This window comes from Purpureocillium lilacinum, assembly GCF_023168085.1.
Source record: "Purpureocillium lilacinum CBS 284.36 DNA, scaffold_7, whole genome shotgun sequence".
NCBI lineage: Eukaryota > Fungi > Ascomycota > Sordariomycetes > Hypocreales > Ophiocordycipitaceae > Purpureocillium > Purpureocillium lilacinum.
The window spans coordinates 972260-987756 of record NW_027072117.1 but is presented as its reverse complement, the minus strand read 5'-3'; the positions used below and the strand labels follow the sequence as shown (position 1 = coordinate 987756).

Genomic DNA, 15497 nt, shown 5'->3' with positions numbered 1-15497 from the left:
GTATTCAGAGTTCGTGGACGGCTTCGGGCCACTATTCAGCAACCAGCCGAGGCTCAATGGACGTCGTGAGGGGGGCACATCAGCCAGGCATGTTTGGAAACGCATGCCACGATCTGCTCGTGGCCGCCGCGCTGATCTCGCCGCGCAAGCATGAAAGCTACACACGGCAATGGTAGCGGAGCGGCTATCGGAGCGGGCATGGCCGACTGCAGTGACAAGTTGTTTGCAGTTTCATGTACGACTTCCTCGTGCCACCACGCCAAGGCCACCCGTGCTGACGACCGTGTGCGCCTCTATGCATTTCAGGTGGAATGCTCGAGGTATGTGTGTCCAGCCCTGGGGAAGAGAGAGAGCAGTCACAGGGCGAGTCGGCTGTGCTCTCTCAATCGACATCGTCATCGCCCTGGCTCTCATCGTCTCCATCGTCCTCCGCGTCTGAGACACTCTCACCAAGATCACGCAGGCGTGCCTTTGATCCAGCGTGGCTTTCTGTCAGCAGCATTCCTACATCGCAAGCCGGAATGTGGCTTCACGGCCGACTGTCGGAGGCCACCCACCTTGTATTTGCCCACCTTCTCCTCCAGGTCGCCAAACACCATCAGTAGGTCGTCAAGCTCGGACTGAACGGCATCTTTCGATTCATTGGCCGCCGACTTCAATGATTCCGCCTGCACCGAGTTAGCGAGGGGCAACTGACCGATCGATGTGATGGGGCGTACTGCTTGAAGTCTACTCTCCAGATCCACCTTTTCAGACTTGCTTTGCCCGAGTTGCGACTTCAGCTCGAGGCATTGTGCCTCTGCTGCTTTCAGCTGCAACGCGAGCTCTGCTTCTGCTTTAGAGCTCGCCTCTCGGAGAGCGTTCACCTCGTCCGCCTTGCCCTTGTTTGCCTAGTTTGGAGAGTGCCTCGGTTAGTATCACATGCGCCGGTAACGTCGCATGGAGAATATGGCGAGTTCTCCCACCTTCATCAAATCTACCTCTAGGCGGCTTATGCTGGCCCGAAGATCGGCGGCTTCGGCTTCTGAGCGCAGCTGCGCGCGTTCCATCTCAGCTTGTGCAACTTTGCGCGCTTGGGCAAGATTGGTCTCGTGGGTGGCCTCCCTCGATGTGAAATCGGCCTGCATTGACGAGACGCGCCGTTCCTGCTCAGCGACCTTTGCAGCTCCTTGGCTTTGTATCGCGCTGTGGCGGCATCGATTAGTTAGCACCACGGGCTAGGACGCGACGACAGCAAATTGGTCGATGCAAGGGCTTTGCGTACCGTATTTCGGCCTCATGTGACCGCTGCAGAGCCTCGTATGCATCACGCAGCTTGGTGAGCTCCAGAGCAGCTTCCTCCCTCGAATGCCTGCTCTCTGCCTTGCTCTGGTCTAGCTGCTCCTCCAGATGGACGGCTCGTGTTTTGGCTTCCTGTATCGCGTGGTTCTTGTCTTCCACTTGACATCGCAACGAGTCCACAAGCTCACGTGATATCCCCTTCTGAACGCCGTTTGTTATGACCGAAATTTCCAGCTCGGGAGCTCTGTCAATGGACCTCAGGATCCTGCTGTAGTTGTCCTTGAGGAACTCTACAAAAACGGCGTCAAAGAAAACGTCAGCCAGTCCGCTTGGTGACGAAGGGTCGCACTTCTGGGGTGTCACTTCAAAATCCCGGACAAAAGGGTGGCTACGCAGGTTAGTCAGGCTATCGCGATACACTTCGGATCCGAGTCGTGATGTCAATATCGAGTGGAGGGTTGACCGCGGGATGGGCGAGTCTTTGGTCGAGAACTCGTAGGCAACGCCGAGCAACATGGCCATCAGGCCTTGCACCAGGCCGTCCCACACAGGCTTGGGCTGTAGGATCGCCTGGATCAAGCTCTGTACATTGCTGCCCTCTGCAAGGAAGTCGTTGACGGCATCCATGTCCTCGAACATCCATCCTAGGAGAAGCATGAGGTAGCCGACGAGTGGGCGCGGGTCTTCGTCGCGGCCGATGCCCGATATAAGATGCGCGGCAATCGTCTGGATACTCGTCACGACCTCCTCGCCATTCTCTGCGTCACCCTCAGTGAGAGCGAGAGCCTTGGCCTTGGCCGTGTCATTGCCCTGCAGGAGGTGGAAGGTGATGACAGCAGCGAACCACTGGCGGTAGGGATCAACCGTATCGACGCCACCATCTGGTCGGAGGAGGACGGTCAAGACATTGGCAGACTCGTTTGGTCCATGCAGGTAGCCGTCAATGGCCCGTCCGAGGAAGTGAATCCTGACCTCTGCATGGTTGCAGAGGTAGGCCTTGAGACACTCGCAAGCGGCGAAGCGGAGGTCAAAAAGACGCTGATCCTGTGTGTTGAGGACAAGGTCTAGCAAACCGTCGATAACGTACACGGTGTGAGCGCCGTTTTGCGGTGGTGTGTTGGGGGTAGGGTCCGGCACGGGCGACGGCACAGTCAACTGCGCGAAGCTCTCCTGCAGCAGTGTGGAGTTTCGAATCATGTCGCCGCAGGTGACGAAGGCCTATGTACTCGGCAAGGTTATGAGACAGGGTTCTAATCGTAGTGGGAGACTCTGGACAAGATTGCACACCTCGGCTCGAATGGGGACGTGACCGATGTCGCGGCGAAATGCCAGCTGTAGCACATGATGGACGAGCCCCTGCTTCCACAGGGCGTTCTGGTTCTGCAGAAGGCCCGTCGCGCCTATGGGGAGGAAGAGCCTTATGATGGCGAGGAAGGCATATATATTCCTGTTGCGTTGAATTTCGGCCCATGCGGCCACGTCCTCGGCGGCGGGTAGCTGGGCCTCGAGCAGGCCCTGCAGCAGGCCGGCAAGGTCTCTCATGCAGCCCGACTCCCGGAAGAGGGACTGGTTGGACGCGTTGCGACGCAAGAGATTTGCCAAGAGAATAAGGCAATCTTCTACGGTACGGCCACCCTCGTACAAGGCGCCGTCTGCCTCGATAATGGCGAAGAGTTTCTCAAAGGCATTCTCGAAGGCAACTAGCTTCTGTATCTCGATCGACGTCGGGGTGAGGGCTGTGAGGAGGCTGATGGCTTCATTGCGAATGGCGTCGCGGCCGTCATTGAGAGCGGCGACGAGACGGGAAATGCCGAGGGGTGCGGTGAAGACGCACTCCTCGGTACGCTGCGTGCGAGCGGCGAGAATAGCGGTCAGGAGCTGGAGGGCATAGAGTCGCGAGTAAAAGTCTGGCGAGTCGACGAAGTCGAGCAGGAGAGTGATGTTGTCCTGACGCTGCGTGAACTCGTCGGCGAGCCAGAGCACAATTTCGTCAGAGGCTTCAGGGCTGTCCCGGTTGGGGTTGAAGAGCATCAGCAATGTCTCGAGCACGACCTTGACCGTGTCGACATCGTCGCCGTCTTTGCCGAGGCTCCCGATGAGGCTACGGAGGGCCCCCGAGGCCACCGAGGCAGGAAAGTCCTTGGCGAAGCTCCGAAGCCCCTGGATGGCAGCGCGACGATCCTCAAGAAGGGTTGCCGAGCTCAGGCGGCCGCTGAGGACGGTGATGGTCTCGCCCACAGACTGTTGCTTTGCCGGGGCAGTCGAAAGGGAGAACATGGTGAGGGTCGAAGGATACCCGCCATTGGGTGGGCGATGGACCGCACCTGGCTGGCAGGACAGAGTGTGACCGGAGGCGAGATTCTTGAGTGCCAAATGTCCAGTACGCGACGAAGCGAAAAGCGACGACGGGCAGCTCTCCAGGAACGGCTTGTTGGGTACAGCCGGGGGGAGCTGTTGCGCTGTCCTCAAGCGTTTTGCCTGTAGAGGTGAGGTACTGAGGTACCTATGTTACCTTTTGGACCTGCAGCGGAACAGGTTCCTAGGTCACTGCAGTGGTCTGGCGCCACGGTACGTACTACCTAGTAGGTACTGCTCAAGTGACAGTCCCCGTAGGAGGTACCTCGCACCTTCACATTAGTTCCTGCAGGGTCCAGGCCGGTGGAGAAAGCTTCGGGACCCGCGGCAGGTACCTTTCTGAGGTCGAGATGTTGTACTATGACTAAGCGAACCGAGTACCCAAGCACACAAGGTACCTCGCTGATAAGATAAGGAAGACTTAGTTTCGAGAGGCAGGCAGGCGAACTCAACCCATCAACGACCATCACTCCAAACCGCTGAACTGATCGCGCTCGGCTTCGCCCTCTCACTCGCTCGCACGCACGCACACACGTCCCTTTCTGTTAGAACGGCGAAGCAGCGCGAGAATCTGGATACCCTCTGTATTACGCCCTCCGGCCCCCTCGGCCGCCGCTGACTCAGGGCTCCTTGTCCCACCCTTCATCCATCATGGGTATTCCGGCTGCGTTCCGATGGCTCTCCAACAAGTATCCCAAGATTATCTCGCCTGTGGTCGAGGAGCAGCCTGTCACCATGGACGATGGGACCGTTGTTCCCGTCGACACGACGCGGCCCAACCCGAACGGCGAGGAATTCGACAACCTTTACCTCGACATGAACGGCATCGTGCACCCTTGTTCCCACCCCGAAGACAGGCCTGCGCCCAAAGATGAGGAGGAAATGATGCTGGAGGTTTTCAGGTACACAGATCGTGTCGTTAACATGGTGCGCCCGCGGAAGCTGCTCATGATCGCTGTCGGTACGATTACCAGCCCCCTAAACCCCGACCCTCAATCACCGCTAACCGCCAGTTTCGCAGACGGTGTTGCGCCGCGCGCCAAAATGAACCAGCAGAGGTCGCGCCGCTTCCGTTCCGCCCAGGAAGCCAAGGAGAAGGAGGCCGACAAGCAAGAACTCCTGAAGCTGGTTAAGCAGCAGAACGGAGGCGTCCTGCCACCGGAGCACGCCGAGACTGTCGCCAAAAGGGCCTTCGATACCAACTCCATCACCCCCGGCACCCCCTTCATGGACATACTCGCCTCCAGCCTGCGCTACTGGTGCCAGTACAAACTCAACACCGACCCGGCCTGGGCCAAGCTCAAGGTCATCATATCCGACGCGACTGTGCCTGGCGAGGGCGAGCACAAGATCATGTCGTACGTCAGGTCGCAGCGCGCCTCCCCAGACCACGACCCGAATACGAGGCACGTCATATACGGCCTGGACGCCGATCTCATCATGCTGGGCCTTGCCACACACGAGCCTTACTTCAGGGTCTTGCGCGAAGACGTCTTCTTCCAGGACAGCAAGGCCAGAACCTGCAAGCTGTGCGGCCAGAAAGGCCACGAGGCGCGCAACTGCCGTGGCGAGGCAAAGGAGAAGAACGGCGATTTTGACGAGAAGGACAACGCCTTAACACTGAAGCCGTTTATTTGGCTCCATGTCTCTGTGCTGAGAGAGTACCTTGCCGCCGAGTTGGCTGTTCCCGGGTTACCATTCCGCTTTGACCTGGAGCGTGCCATTGACGACTGGGTATTCATGTGTTGCTTTGTCGGCAACGACTTCCTGCCTCATCTCCCTGCCCTGGAGATTCGAGAGCATGGCATCGACACCTTGACAGCTATCTGGCGCGACAACCTTGCGTTCATGGGTGGGTACGTCACCAAGGATGGCCATATCGACTGGACTCGCGCTCAGTGTATCTTGGACGGACTGGCGAAACAAGAGGACGCCATATTCAAGCGGCGGAAAGAGCAAGAGGATCGACGCGAGGCCAGTTTCAAGCGAAGAAAGCTTCAGCACAACGGGCCTAGCGGCCCCCCCGTTGGGCGTCAGGGCCCCGGCGGACCGCGAATGGGCGGCCATCAAGACCCGTCTCGTGGTCTGCAGCTCCATCCCATTGCCTCGTTCCCCAAGGAGCCGCCGCAGGCTATCACGCATGACATGATCGTCAACCGCAGTACCAAGGACGCTACCATGGCCAACAAGAGCGCCGCAAGCGTCCTCAAGGATCAACTGCGCGGTGTACAACGACCTGCGGAGCCAGACGCCCAGGAACCACCACTGTCGCCGTCGAGTCTCGGAAAACGCAAGGCGTCTGGGCTGGACGACGCTACGAAGCAGCCGAGCAACGGGTCCGGGGCCGCTTCCTCATCTGAGCCCGGCGTTGAGCCAGTCGACACCGTCAGATTATGGGAGGATGGATATGCGGACAGGTACTATCAGCAAAAGTTCCACAAAAGCCCAGAGGACATTGCTTTCCGTCGCGAGGTGGCCCGGGCCTACGCCGAAGGGCTTGCCTGGGTGCTCCTGTACTATTTTCAGGGCTGCCCATCTTGGGACTGGTTTTATCCGTACCACTACGCACCGTTCGCCGCGGACTTCAAGGACCTCGCCAGCCTGGATATCTCTTTCGACCAAGGCTACACATCCAGACCGTTCGAACAGCTCATGAGTGTGCTTCCCGCCGCATCTCGCCATGCCCTGCCAGAGGTGTTTCACAGCCTCATGACCGACAAGGACAGCGAGATCATCGACTTTTACCCAGAGGAGTTTGAGGTCGACCTGAATGGCAAGAAGATGGCTTGGCAAGGCGTCGCTCTGTTACCCTTCATCGACATGAGCCGACTTCTCGCCGCTGTTCAGGGCAAATACCCGCTGCTGAGCCCGGCAGATGCAGCACGGAACGGCGTGGGCCGCGATGTTCTCATTTTCTCGGATGGCAACGAGGGTTTGTATGACGATGTCTTGACCAAGTTTTACTCCAAACGCCAAGCAGCGTCCAAGGCTAAGCTCAATCCGAAAACAAGCGATGGCATGGCAGGCAAAGTCGAGAAGCTCCCGGAATATGTGCCCCACGGAGCACTGCGATATCCTCTGGACAGGCGTGCGATGCCGGATCTGGATTATGATCGCTCTGTCAGGTACAAAGCCCCTCATGCCCGCCCCAGCGAATATGAAGCGAGTGATGCTAACCATGCCGCAGTGTGTACTATGACATCCCACAGTCTGCGCAGACGCACAAGTCCATGCTTCTCCGTGGGGCGGAATTGCCCCCTCCTGTCCTTTCGAGGAGCGACATTGAAGTCATCCAGGGTAAGGCGAGTCGGGCAGGTCGAAGCTATGGAGGCGCCCGCCTCGATCGTGGGAATGGCCCAGGTGGGCGACGGGAACCGATACATTACGGGCCGGGACACGCGAACTCTAGCGGTTACGGACGAGGGCCGCCGGGACCCTTCTCGCATCATCATCCGCTACCCCCTGGGGGAGCTGGTTTTGGCATGGGACTGCCGCCGCCGCCGCCGCCGCCAGCAGCTTATCAGCAAGGCCACCGATCGCAATATAGGGGTAGAGGTTATCCCCCTAGCCAGAGGCCTTATAGATAGAGTAGTCTTATTTTCACACACGCATTTCTCTATTTTCACATAACTCCGCTACTAAGGCCCGTATAGCCACTAAGAGCCCCTATTACGAGCGCTAAAAATAGGCCTGTCGGGGTGCTATAGTATTATTCTAGCGGCCTGCGTACGTAGCCCGCTATAGCAACTAAAGGCATAGCGGGCTGCCGGGCTATAGTAGATAATTAAGGCTATCGCGGGCTGCTAGGCTACGCGGGCTATAGTAGGCAATTAAGGCTATCGCGGGCTATTAAGCTATAGTGTAATTAAAGCTATCGCGGGCTATTAGGCTACGCGGGCTATAGTAGGCAATTAAGGCTATCGCGGGCTATTAGGCTATAGCGTAATTAAAGTTATCGCAGGCTACTAAGCTATAGTATAATTAAACCTATCGCGGGCTATTAAGCTATATAAGATATAATAAGTAATTAAGGCTATTATAAGCTATTAGGCTATAAGCTATAGGCTTAAGATAGTATAGTATTATAGCCTAGTCTTAATAATATAATATATATAAAAATAGAGAAATATATATATAAAAATAAAGATACTCTATATTAAACCTTAATTATAGCTATACCTTAACTTATTTAAAGTAATAAATATTTAAGGTTAAGAAGATTATTTTAAGTATTATTAATTATATTTAAGATATAAGCTTAATATATATATATTATTAACGCTATCTTTACTATCTATAATATTTCTTAACTTAATATAAAAGTATTTATAATAAAGCTATATAAATTAAAGAAAGGCTTTTAAGTAAATTAAGGTTTTAGCTTTAAAGTTAAGGGTTATATATATATATATAAAGGTCTTATTAATAATATAAATAAAGTAGTCCTATTTTCACACACGCATTTCTCTATTTCCATATATATCATATAGCTAAGACCGGGCTATAGTGCTATACTATTAGGCTCGCAGCCTAGCAGCCCGCAATAGCCTTAATTACTACTAGAGCCCATATAGCCCGCGATGCCTTTAAGTGCCTGCTATAGCCCGTATAGCCTAGCAGCTCGCGATAGCCTCAATTGTCTGCTATAGCCCGGCAGCCCGCCATGCCTTTAGTTACTACTACGGGCTATATACATAAGCCGCTAAAATAATACTATAGCACCCCGGCAGGCCTATTTTTAGCGCTTATAATAAGGGCTCTTAATAGCTATACGGGCCTTAATAATAGAGTTATATAAAAATAGAGAAATACCTATATAAAAATAAGACTACTCTATAAATAAAAGATATATAAAGATATAATTATAATTCTTAGGTTTTTTATTAAGCTTTTTTCTCTTTACTCTTAATTATTATAAAAGACTATAATTACTTTATTAAACCTTAATTATTTATTATTATATATTTTTTTACTTTAAGAATTACTATAATAACTCTTTTTATTAATATATTAAATATTAAAGTTATTAATTTTATTAAGATTCTTAAGTTATTAATCGATTTAATAAATATTCTTAACTTATTAACTTTAATAATTAATTTAATAAACCTTTTAAATATTTTAATAAACTTATTAATTAAAGATAAATTTCTTAATATTCTTAATATAATATATTAAAGTAAGAAATATATAGATATTTTATAAAAAAGTAATATTAATTAAAGACTTTCTTTTAATAATAGAATTACTTTAATTAATAAATTTATTATTAATAAGCCTTTCTTTAATAAAGAATTTATTTTTAAAGTATTTAATTTTAATAAAGAAATTACCTTTAAGATATTTAACTTTAATATATTTATATTTAATAAACTTATTTTTAATAAACTTACCTTTAATAAACTTATTTTTAATAAGCCTATCTTTAATAAGCTTACTTTTAATTAATTTACTTTTAATTAATTTACTTTTAGTTAACTTACCTTTAATTAACTTACTTTTAGCTAATTTATCTTTAATAAACTTACTTTTAATAAGATTATCTTTAATAAATTTATTTTTAATAAATTTATATTTAATAAATTTATATTTAATAAAAAATAAAGTCTTTTTTAAGCTTTTTTTTATATTCTTTTTAAAGCTTTTTTTTATATTCTTTTTTAAGTTCTTTCTTAAAGAAAAGATAAAATAAGTTATATTATAGCTAAGATTCTATTTTTATTACTTTTAGCCCTTTATAGATCCTTTAATAAGCTTTATATATATATATAAAAGTTTTATTATAAAATTAATATTAATATTATTTAATATTTAAATTTAAATAATTATAGCTTTAAAGGTAAGGTTTTATTAATATATATAATCTTTAAATATAACTATAATATAAAGAAAGCTTTAATAAATATTAATATAAAGAATATTACTTTTTAATAAATTAATTATTTTTATTTTTTAATTATAAAAATAAAAGTTAAAATAAATTAAAAATAATTATATTACTTAACTTATACTTAATATAATTATAGCTTATTTCTTTATCTATTAATATATAATATTTATTATTATTAAATTAATATTTAAAAAAGGATTTAAATTATAATCTTAAAAAATTAAATAATATAAACTTATAAAATAGATATATTACTTTAATAATAATTTAATTTAAATTAACGTTTCTTTTATATTAAAGATATATATAATAATTACTAAAGTATTAAAATTATTTTATTTAAGGGTTTAATATTAATATAAATATTTATTTAGATCTTTTATAATAATAACGTAAAGTATATCTTATTATTTAATAATAAGAATTATATTAAAAAGCTCTTTTAGATTTATCTTTAATATAAAGTTATATAAAAGAGGTTTCTAAAGGTTTTTAGTCTTAATAATATATATTAAATAAATAGATTTAATTATTAATATTAATATTATTTAATATATTTAATATATTATTAAGTTTAAAATATTTCTCTTTTAAGTAATTAAAGTTATTAATTAATAATTACTTTATAACTTTATATTTAGCTTAATTAATATAGAGAAAAAGGAAGGCTATAATTAACTCTATAAATAACTTAACTTTATTAAAGCTTAAATTAATACCTTAACTCTTAATATTATTATTATTAATAAAAAAGATACCTTAAAAATTATATTAAAGGCTTAATTTTTATATATTTAATAATAATTATATATCTTTTATATTAATATTAATATATAAACTAAGATTTACTTATAATAATTTAACTTAAAGGTAAATAATATTAATATTAATAATAAGCTTTTAATTAATATAGAAAATTTAGCTAAATAAAGATATTTTTTTACCTTTTTAATAAATAATATTAATTTTAATAATAATAACTTCTTAATATTATTAATATTAAAGATATTATTATAGTTAATAATTAATCTTAAATAAATATATAATAATATATTTAATACTTAAAAATATATTATTTTTATAAAAATAGAATTTAATTTTAAGAAAGCTTAATAAATAATAATTATTATATATTTATTATATTAATAATTAATCCTATAATATCTTATTAAAGAATAAAGTATCTTTATTTTTATATATATATTTCTTTATTTTTATATAACTTTATTATTAAGGCCTTTATAATTATTAAGAGCTTTTACTATAAGCGCTAAAAATAAGTATATTAAAGTATTATAATATTATTTTAATAGCTTATATATATAGCTTATAGCCCCTTATAGTACTTAAAGGTATTATAGCTTATAAGCTATATAAGCTATAATAATAATTAAAGGTATTATAGCTTATAGGCTATATAAGCTATAATAATAATTAAAGGTATTATAGCTTATAGGCTATATAAGCTATAATAAGTAATTAAAGGTATTATAGCTTATATAACTATATTAATAATTAAAGGTATTATAGCTTATAGGCTATATAAGCTATAATAAGTAATTAAAGGTATTATAATATATATAATTATAATAAGTAATTAAAGGTATTATAGCTTATATAGCTATATTGATAATTAAAGGTATTATAGCCTATAGGCTATATAAGCTATAATAAGTAATTAAAGGTATTATAATATATATAATTAAAGTAGTCTTATTTTTATATATATATTTCTCTATTTTTATATAACTTTATTATTAAGGCCTATATAGTTATTAAGAGCCTTTATTATAAGCGCTAAAAATAGGCTTATTAAGGTATTATAGTATTATTTTAGTAGCTTATATATATAGCCCGCTATAATAACTAAAGGTATTATAGGCTACCGGGCTATAATAAGTAATTAAAGCTATTATAGGTTACTAAGCTATAGTAAGCAATTAAAGCTATCGCGGGCTATTAAGCTATACGGGCTATAGCGTAATAAAAGCTATCGCGGGCTATTAGGCTATATAGGCTATAGTATAATTAAAGGTATCGCGGGCTATTAGGCTATAGTAGCGTAATTAAAGGTATCGTAGGCTATTAGGCTATAATAGCGTAATTAAAGGTATCGCAAGCTATTAGGCTATAATAAGTAATTAAAGCTATTATAGGCTATTAAGCTACGCGAGCTATAGCGTAATTAAAGGTATCGCGGGCTATATAAGCTATAGCGTAATTAAGGCTATCGCGGGCTATAGCGTAATTAAAGCTATTATAGGCTACCGGGCTAAGAGCCTAATAGTATAGTACTATAGCCTAGTCTTAGCTATATAACGTATATAAAAATAGAGAAATACGTATATAAAAATAAGACTACTCTTTATAAAAGTCTATAATTTATTTAATCTTTATTATAAATACTTTTATTCTTTACTTTAAAGTTATTTTATCGCTATTTATTATTTATAAAAGAATAAGAGTTAATATTATTAATTATAAATAGAAATTATATAAAGCGAAAAAAAGAGATATCTTAATAAAAATAGAAATCCTTAAGTTTAATATAAATTAAGCTATAAAGAGCTATTAATCTTAATTATCTTAATTATAATTAATATATACCTTAAAGTATATTTATACCTCTTAATTAATTTTCTTTATACCTTTATTTATTTAAGAATAATATATTATTTTAAGTTATTATTTTATATTAATTAATTTATATAAATATTATTAAAACTTATTTATTTAATTAAAGCCTTTATTTATTATTATTATTATTAATTATTTATAAAAATAAATATAATATTTTAAAAAGCGCTTTATATAAGCTTTTATATTTATAGATAATATAGGCTTAAAGATTATTTCTTTATTTAATTTATCTTTTATAACTTAAAGGAAGTAGCTTTTATATATTAAAAAAAGGTTTATAATAAAGTCTATATATATTTAACGATAGAATTATTTTAATATAAATAAAAGCTTAAATAGCTTTTTTTAATATTTTTATTAAATCTTAATATAATTATAAATATTATAGTTATAAAGGAACTTTTTAATATATTATTATAAAAAGAATTAATAAAACTCCTTTATTATTAAAGCTATAATACTTTCTTTATTTAAATATATAATTATAAATAAATTATAAATTTATTAAATAAGCCTCTTTTATAGCTTATTAAGTCTTTTTACTTTTATAAAAATAGCTTTTATTTTAGCCTTTAAAGTAAAAAAAGCCTTAAATATTTAAAAATAGTCTTAGAAAAAGAAATACTTTTTATTTATACTTTACTTTATTATTTATACCTTTAATTTAAGCTTTAAGTTTAATATATAAATATTATTCTTTATTAAATAATATATACTTTAATAAATAATATTTTATTATATTTTTTATTCTTATAAAAAATAAAGCTTAAAGTTTATTAATATATCTTTTAAGCTATTTATTTTTAATTATATCTTTTATATATAAATATAAAAGGTACTTTTTAAGAAAAGCTATAAATCTTAAGCTTTTTAGTCTTTTTTTATCTTTTAGTTTTAATTTTTTTTAATAATATATTAAAGATTATTATTAACCTTTTTAATTTATAAATTAAAAAAATAAAAATATAAAAATAATTATATTTAATATATTTATTACTTTAATAATTATTATTATATTATAAAGTATATAAAGTTCTTATAGTCTATAAAGATCGTAAAGCTTATATAATAATAAAGCTTTATATCTTATTATTTTAAATAATAAATTATTATTAATATCTCTTTATTATAAATAAAGTAATTTTATTTTATAAATAAAGGCTTTTATAAATAAAAAATAATTAAATTCTTTTTTTTTATTAATTTTTTATATAAATATATTATTAAATATAATATTATTATAATTTACTTTTAAGAAAGTAAATAAATTTAAATCTTATTAATTTAAAATTAATACTTAAATAATTACTTAAATACTTAAAAAGTAAATTAATATTTTTACTTTTATATAAATAAAGCTTTTTTTATTAAAGATTTTAAAAAAGTAATTATTTTTAAGAAATTAAATATAAATATTTAATATTAATTAATAAACTTTAAGAAACTTTATACTTTTTTTATATTATTAAAGTAAATTATTTAATTATTATATTTATTTTAATAAAATTTATTTTAATATTATATTTTATATAAATAATAAACTTAAGATATTTTATAGTCTTAACTTTAAACTTATATTTATTTAAGTTTAAATAAAGGCTAGATTCTTAAAGTTACTTTAAGATTTATTATATTTTTATATAATATTCTTTAAGTAACTTATTTATATAAATTAATATATTATTTATATAAATAAAATAAAAGTTATTAAATAATTTTTATAAAATATTATTAATATAATATTAAAAAGTAATAAATATATTATTTAAATTAAATAATATAATTATTTATTTAAAGAGCTTATATTTAATATAAAATATTATTTTCTATTTTTCTTTAAGTATAATTTATACTTTATAGAATATTTATATTATATTTAGCTTAATAAATTAATAAGCTTTTATTAAATTATAAAAAGTATTATTAATAAATAAAATTAAATAATAATTTACTTTTATAATTATATTAAAAGCTTTATAATTATAATAAAAATAAAGTTTATTTTTTAATTTTTATATAAATAAGACTAATATTATTCCTTTAAGTTATTTACTTAAATAAACCCTTTATTTAAAAAGTTATTAACTATTTTTTATAATATTAAGAGCTTTTTTTATAATATTCTATATAATACTTTATATAATATAAATAAGTCTTATTTATTAAGCCTTTTTTTAAAGGGGATTTAATAATTAATATTAAATTTATATAAATTAAGTTTATTTACTTTTTATTTTATAAAAAATAAAAATAAGTTATAAAAATATAAAAGAATTATATATAAAAGCTTTTATTTAAACTTAAATTACTTTAAGGATAAGGCTTTTTTAATATTTCTTAAATTAATAATAAAAATTATAGCCTTAATTATATTATAGCTTTCTTTTTTATAGATCTTTTTTATATAACCTATAAAAGTTATAATAATAATATATTATATATTCTTAATATCCTTTATAAAGCTATTTCTTAAATATAAGCTATATATATACTATATTTATATTTATAAAGGGCTATATTATAGCTTCTTTTTATATAAAATAAAGTATAACTTTATATATTAAAGTTAAAGTTTCTTTAAGATTAAAAAGAATTTAAACTTAAATATTATATAAATATATATTAACTAAAAGGTCTTATTAATATCTATAATTAATTATATTAAACCTTTAATCGCTATTTTTATTATAATATTAAAGACCCCCTTTACTTTATAAAAGTAAATCCTTTTTAATAATAATTTAAAGTCTTAAATAATCTCTTTACTTATTATTATATAATAGTAATACCCTTTATATATAAATATAATCTATAAAAGACCTTTATTAATTAAGATTAAAATTAATAATAAGTCTATTTTAAAGTATTTTTATAGCTTCTTTTTTTATAATAATACCTTTTATAGCTTTAAAGTATAACTTTACTTTAAAGTAATATATTTCTTTAAATAGACTTTATATTTTTAGTTTTACTCTCTATATTATAATTATCTTTAAGTTTTAATTCGAACTTTATATAATTTATTAAGATTATTTTATTTTTCTTTAATTAATAAGTAAAAATATAAAGATAATTATAAATTAAGTATTTACTCCTTTTATAATATAAATAATGCTTTTATTTATATTATTTATTCCTCTCTTTAGTAAATATTTATTTAATTTACTTATTTATATTTAAAGGAATATTCCTTTAAGTCCTTATTTTCTTAAGTCTAAAGCTATAGCTTATAATATAAATAAAGGTTATAAAGGTATCTTTTTTATAGTCTATAATAAGTATTATTTATAAAGCCTTTTTTTTACTTTTAGGCTTTATTTTCTTTATTTTA

General features: G+C 36.2%; 2 protein-coding genes across 2 annotated transcripts; one reads left to right on the top strand and one right to left on the bottom strand.

Moving 5' to 3' along the window:
* Window positions 1-382: 382 nt before the first annotated feature.
* PLICBS_009198 (uncharacterized protein) lies at window positions 383-3558 on the bottom strand (the record flags this gene model as incomplete). The annotated part of the gene is made up of 6 exons (XM_018323717.1): window positions 383-469; window positions 558-668; window positions 720-890; window positions 966-1185; window positions 1265-2499; window positions 2569-3558. 6 exons carry the CDS (start codon window positions 3556-3558, stop codon window positions 383-385), a joined length of 2814 nt encoding a protein of 937 aa, XP_018176896.1.
* Window positions 3559-4287: 729 nt separating this feature from the next.
* On the top strand, window positions 4288-7266 carry PLICBS_009197 (5'-3' exoribonuclease 2; the record flags this gene model as incomplete). The annotated part of the gene is made up of 2 exons (XM_065601581.1): window positions 4288-4597; window positions 4658-7266. 2 exons carry the CDS (start codon window positions 4288-4290, stop codon window positions 7264-7266), a joined length of 2919 nt encoding a protein of 972 aa, XP_065457653.1.
* Between the last annotated feature and the right edge of the window lie 8231 nt (window positions 7267-15497).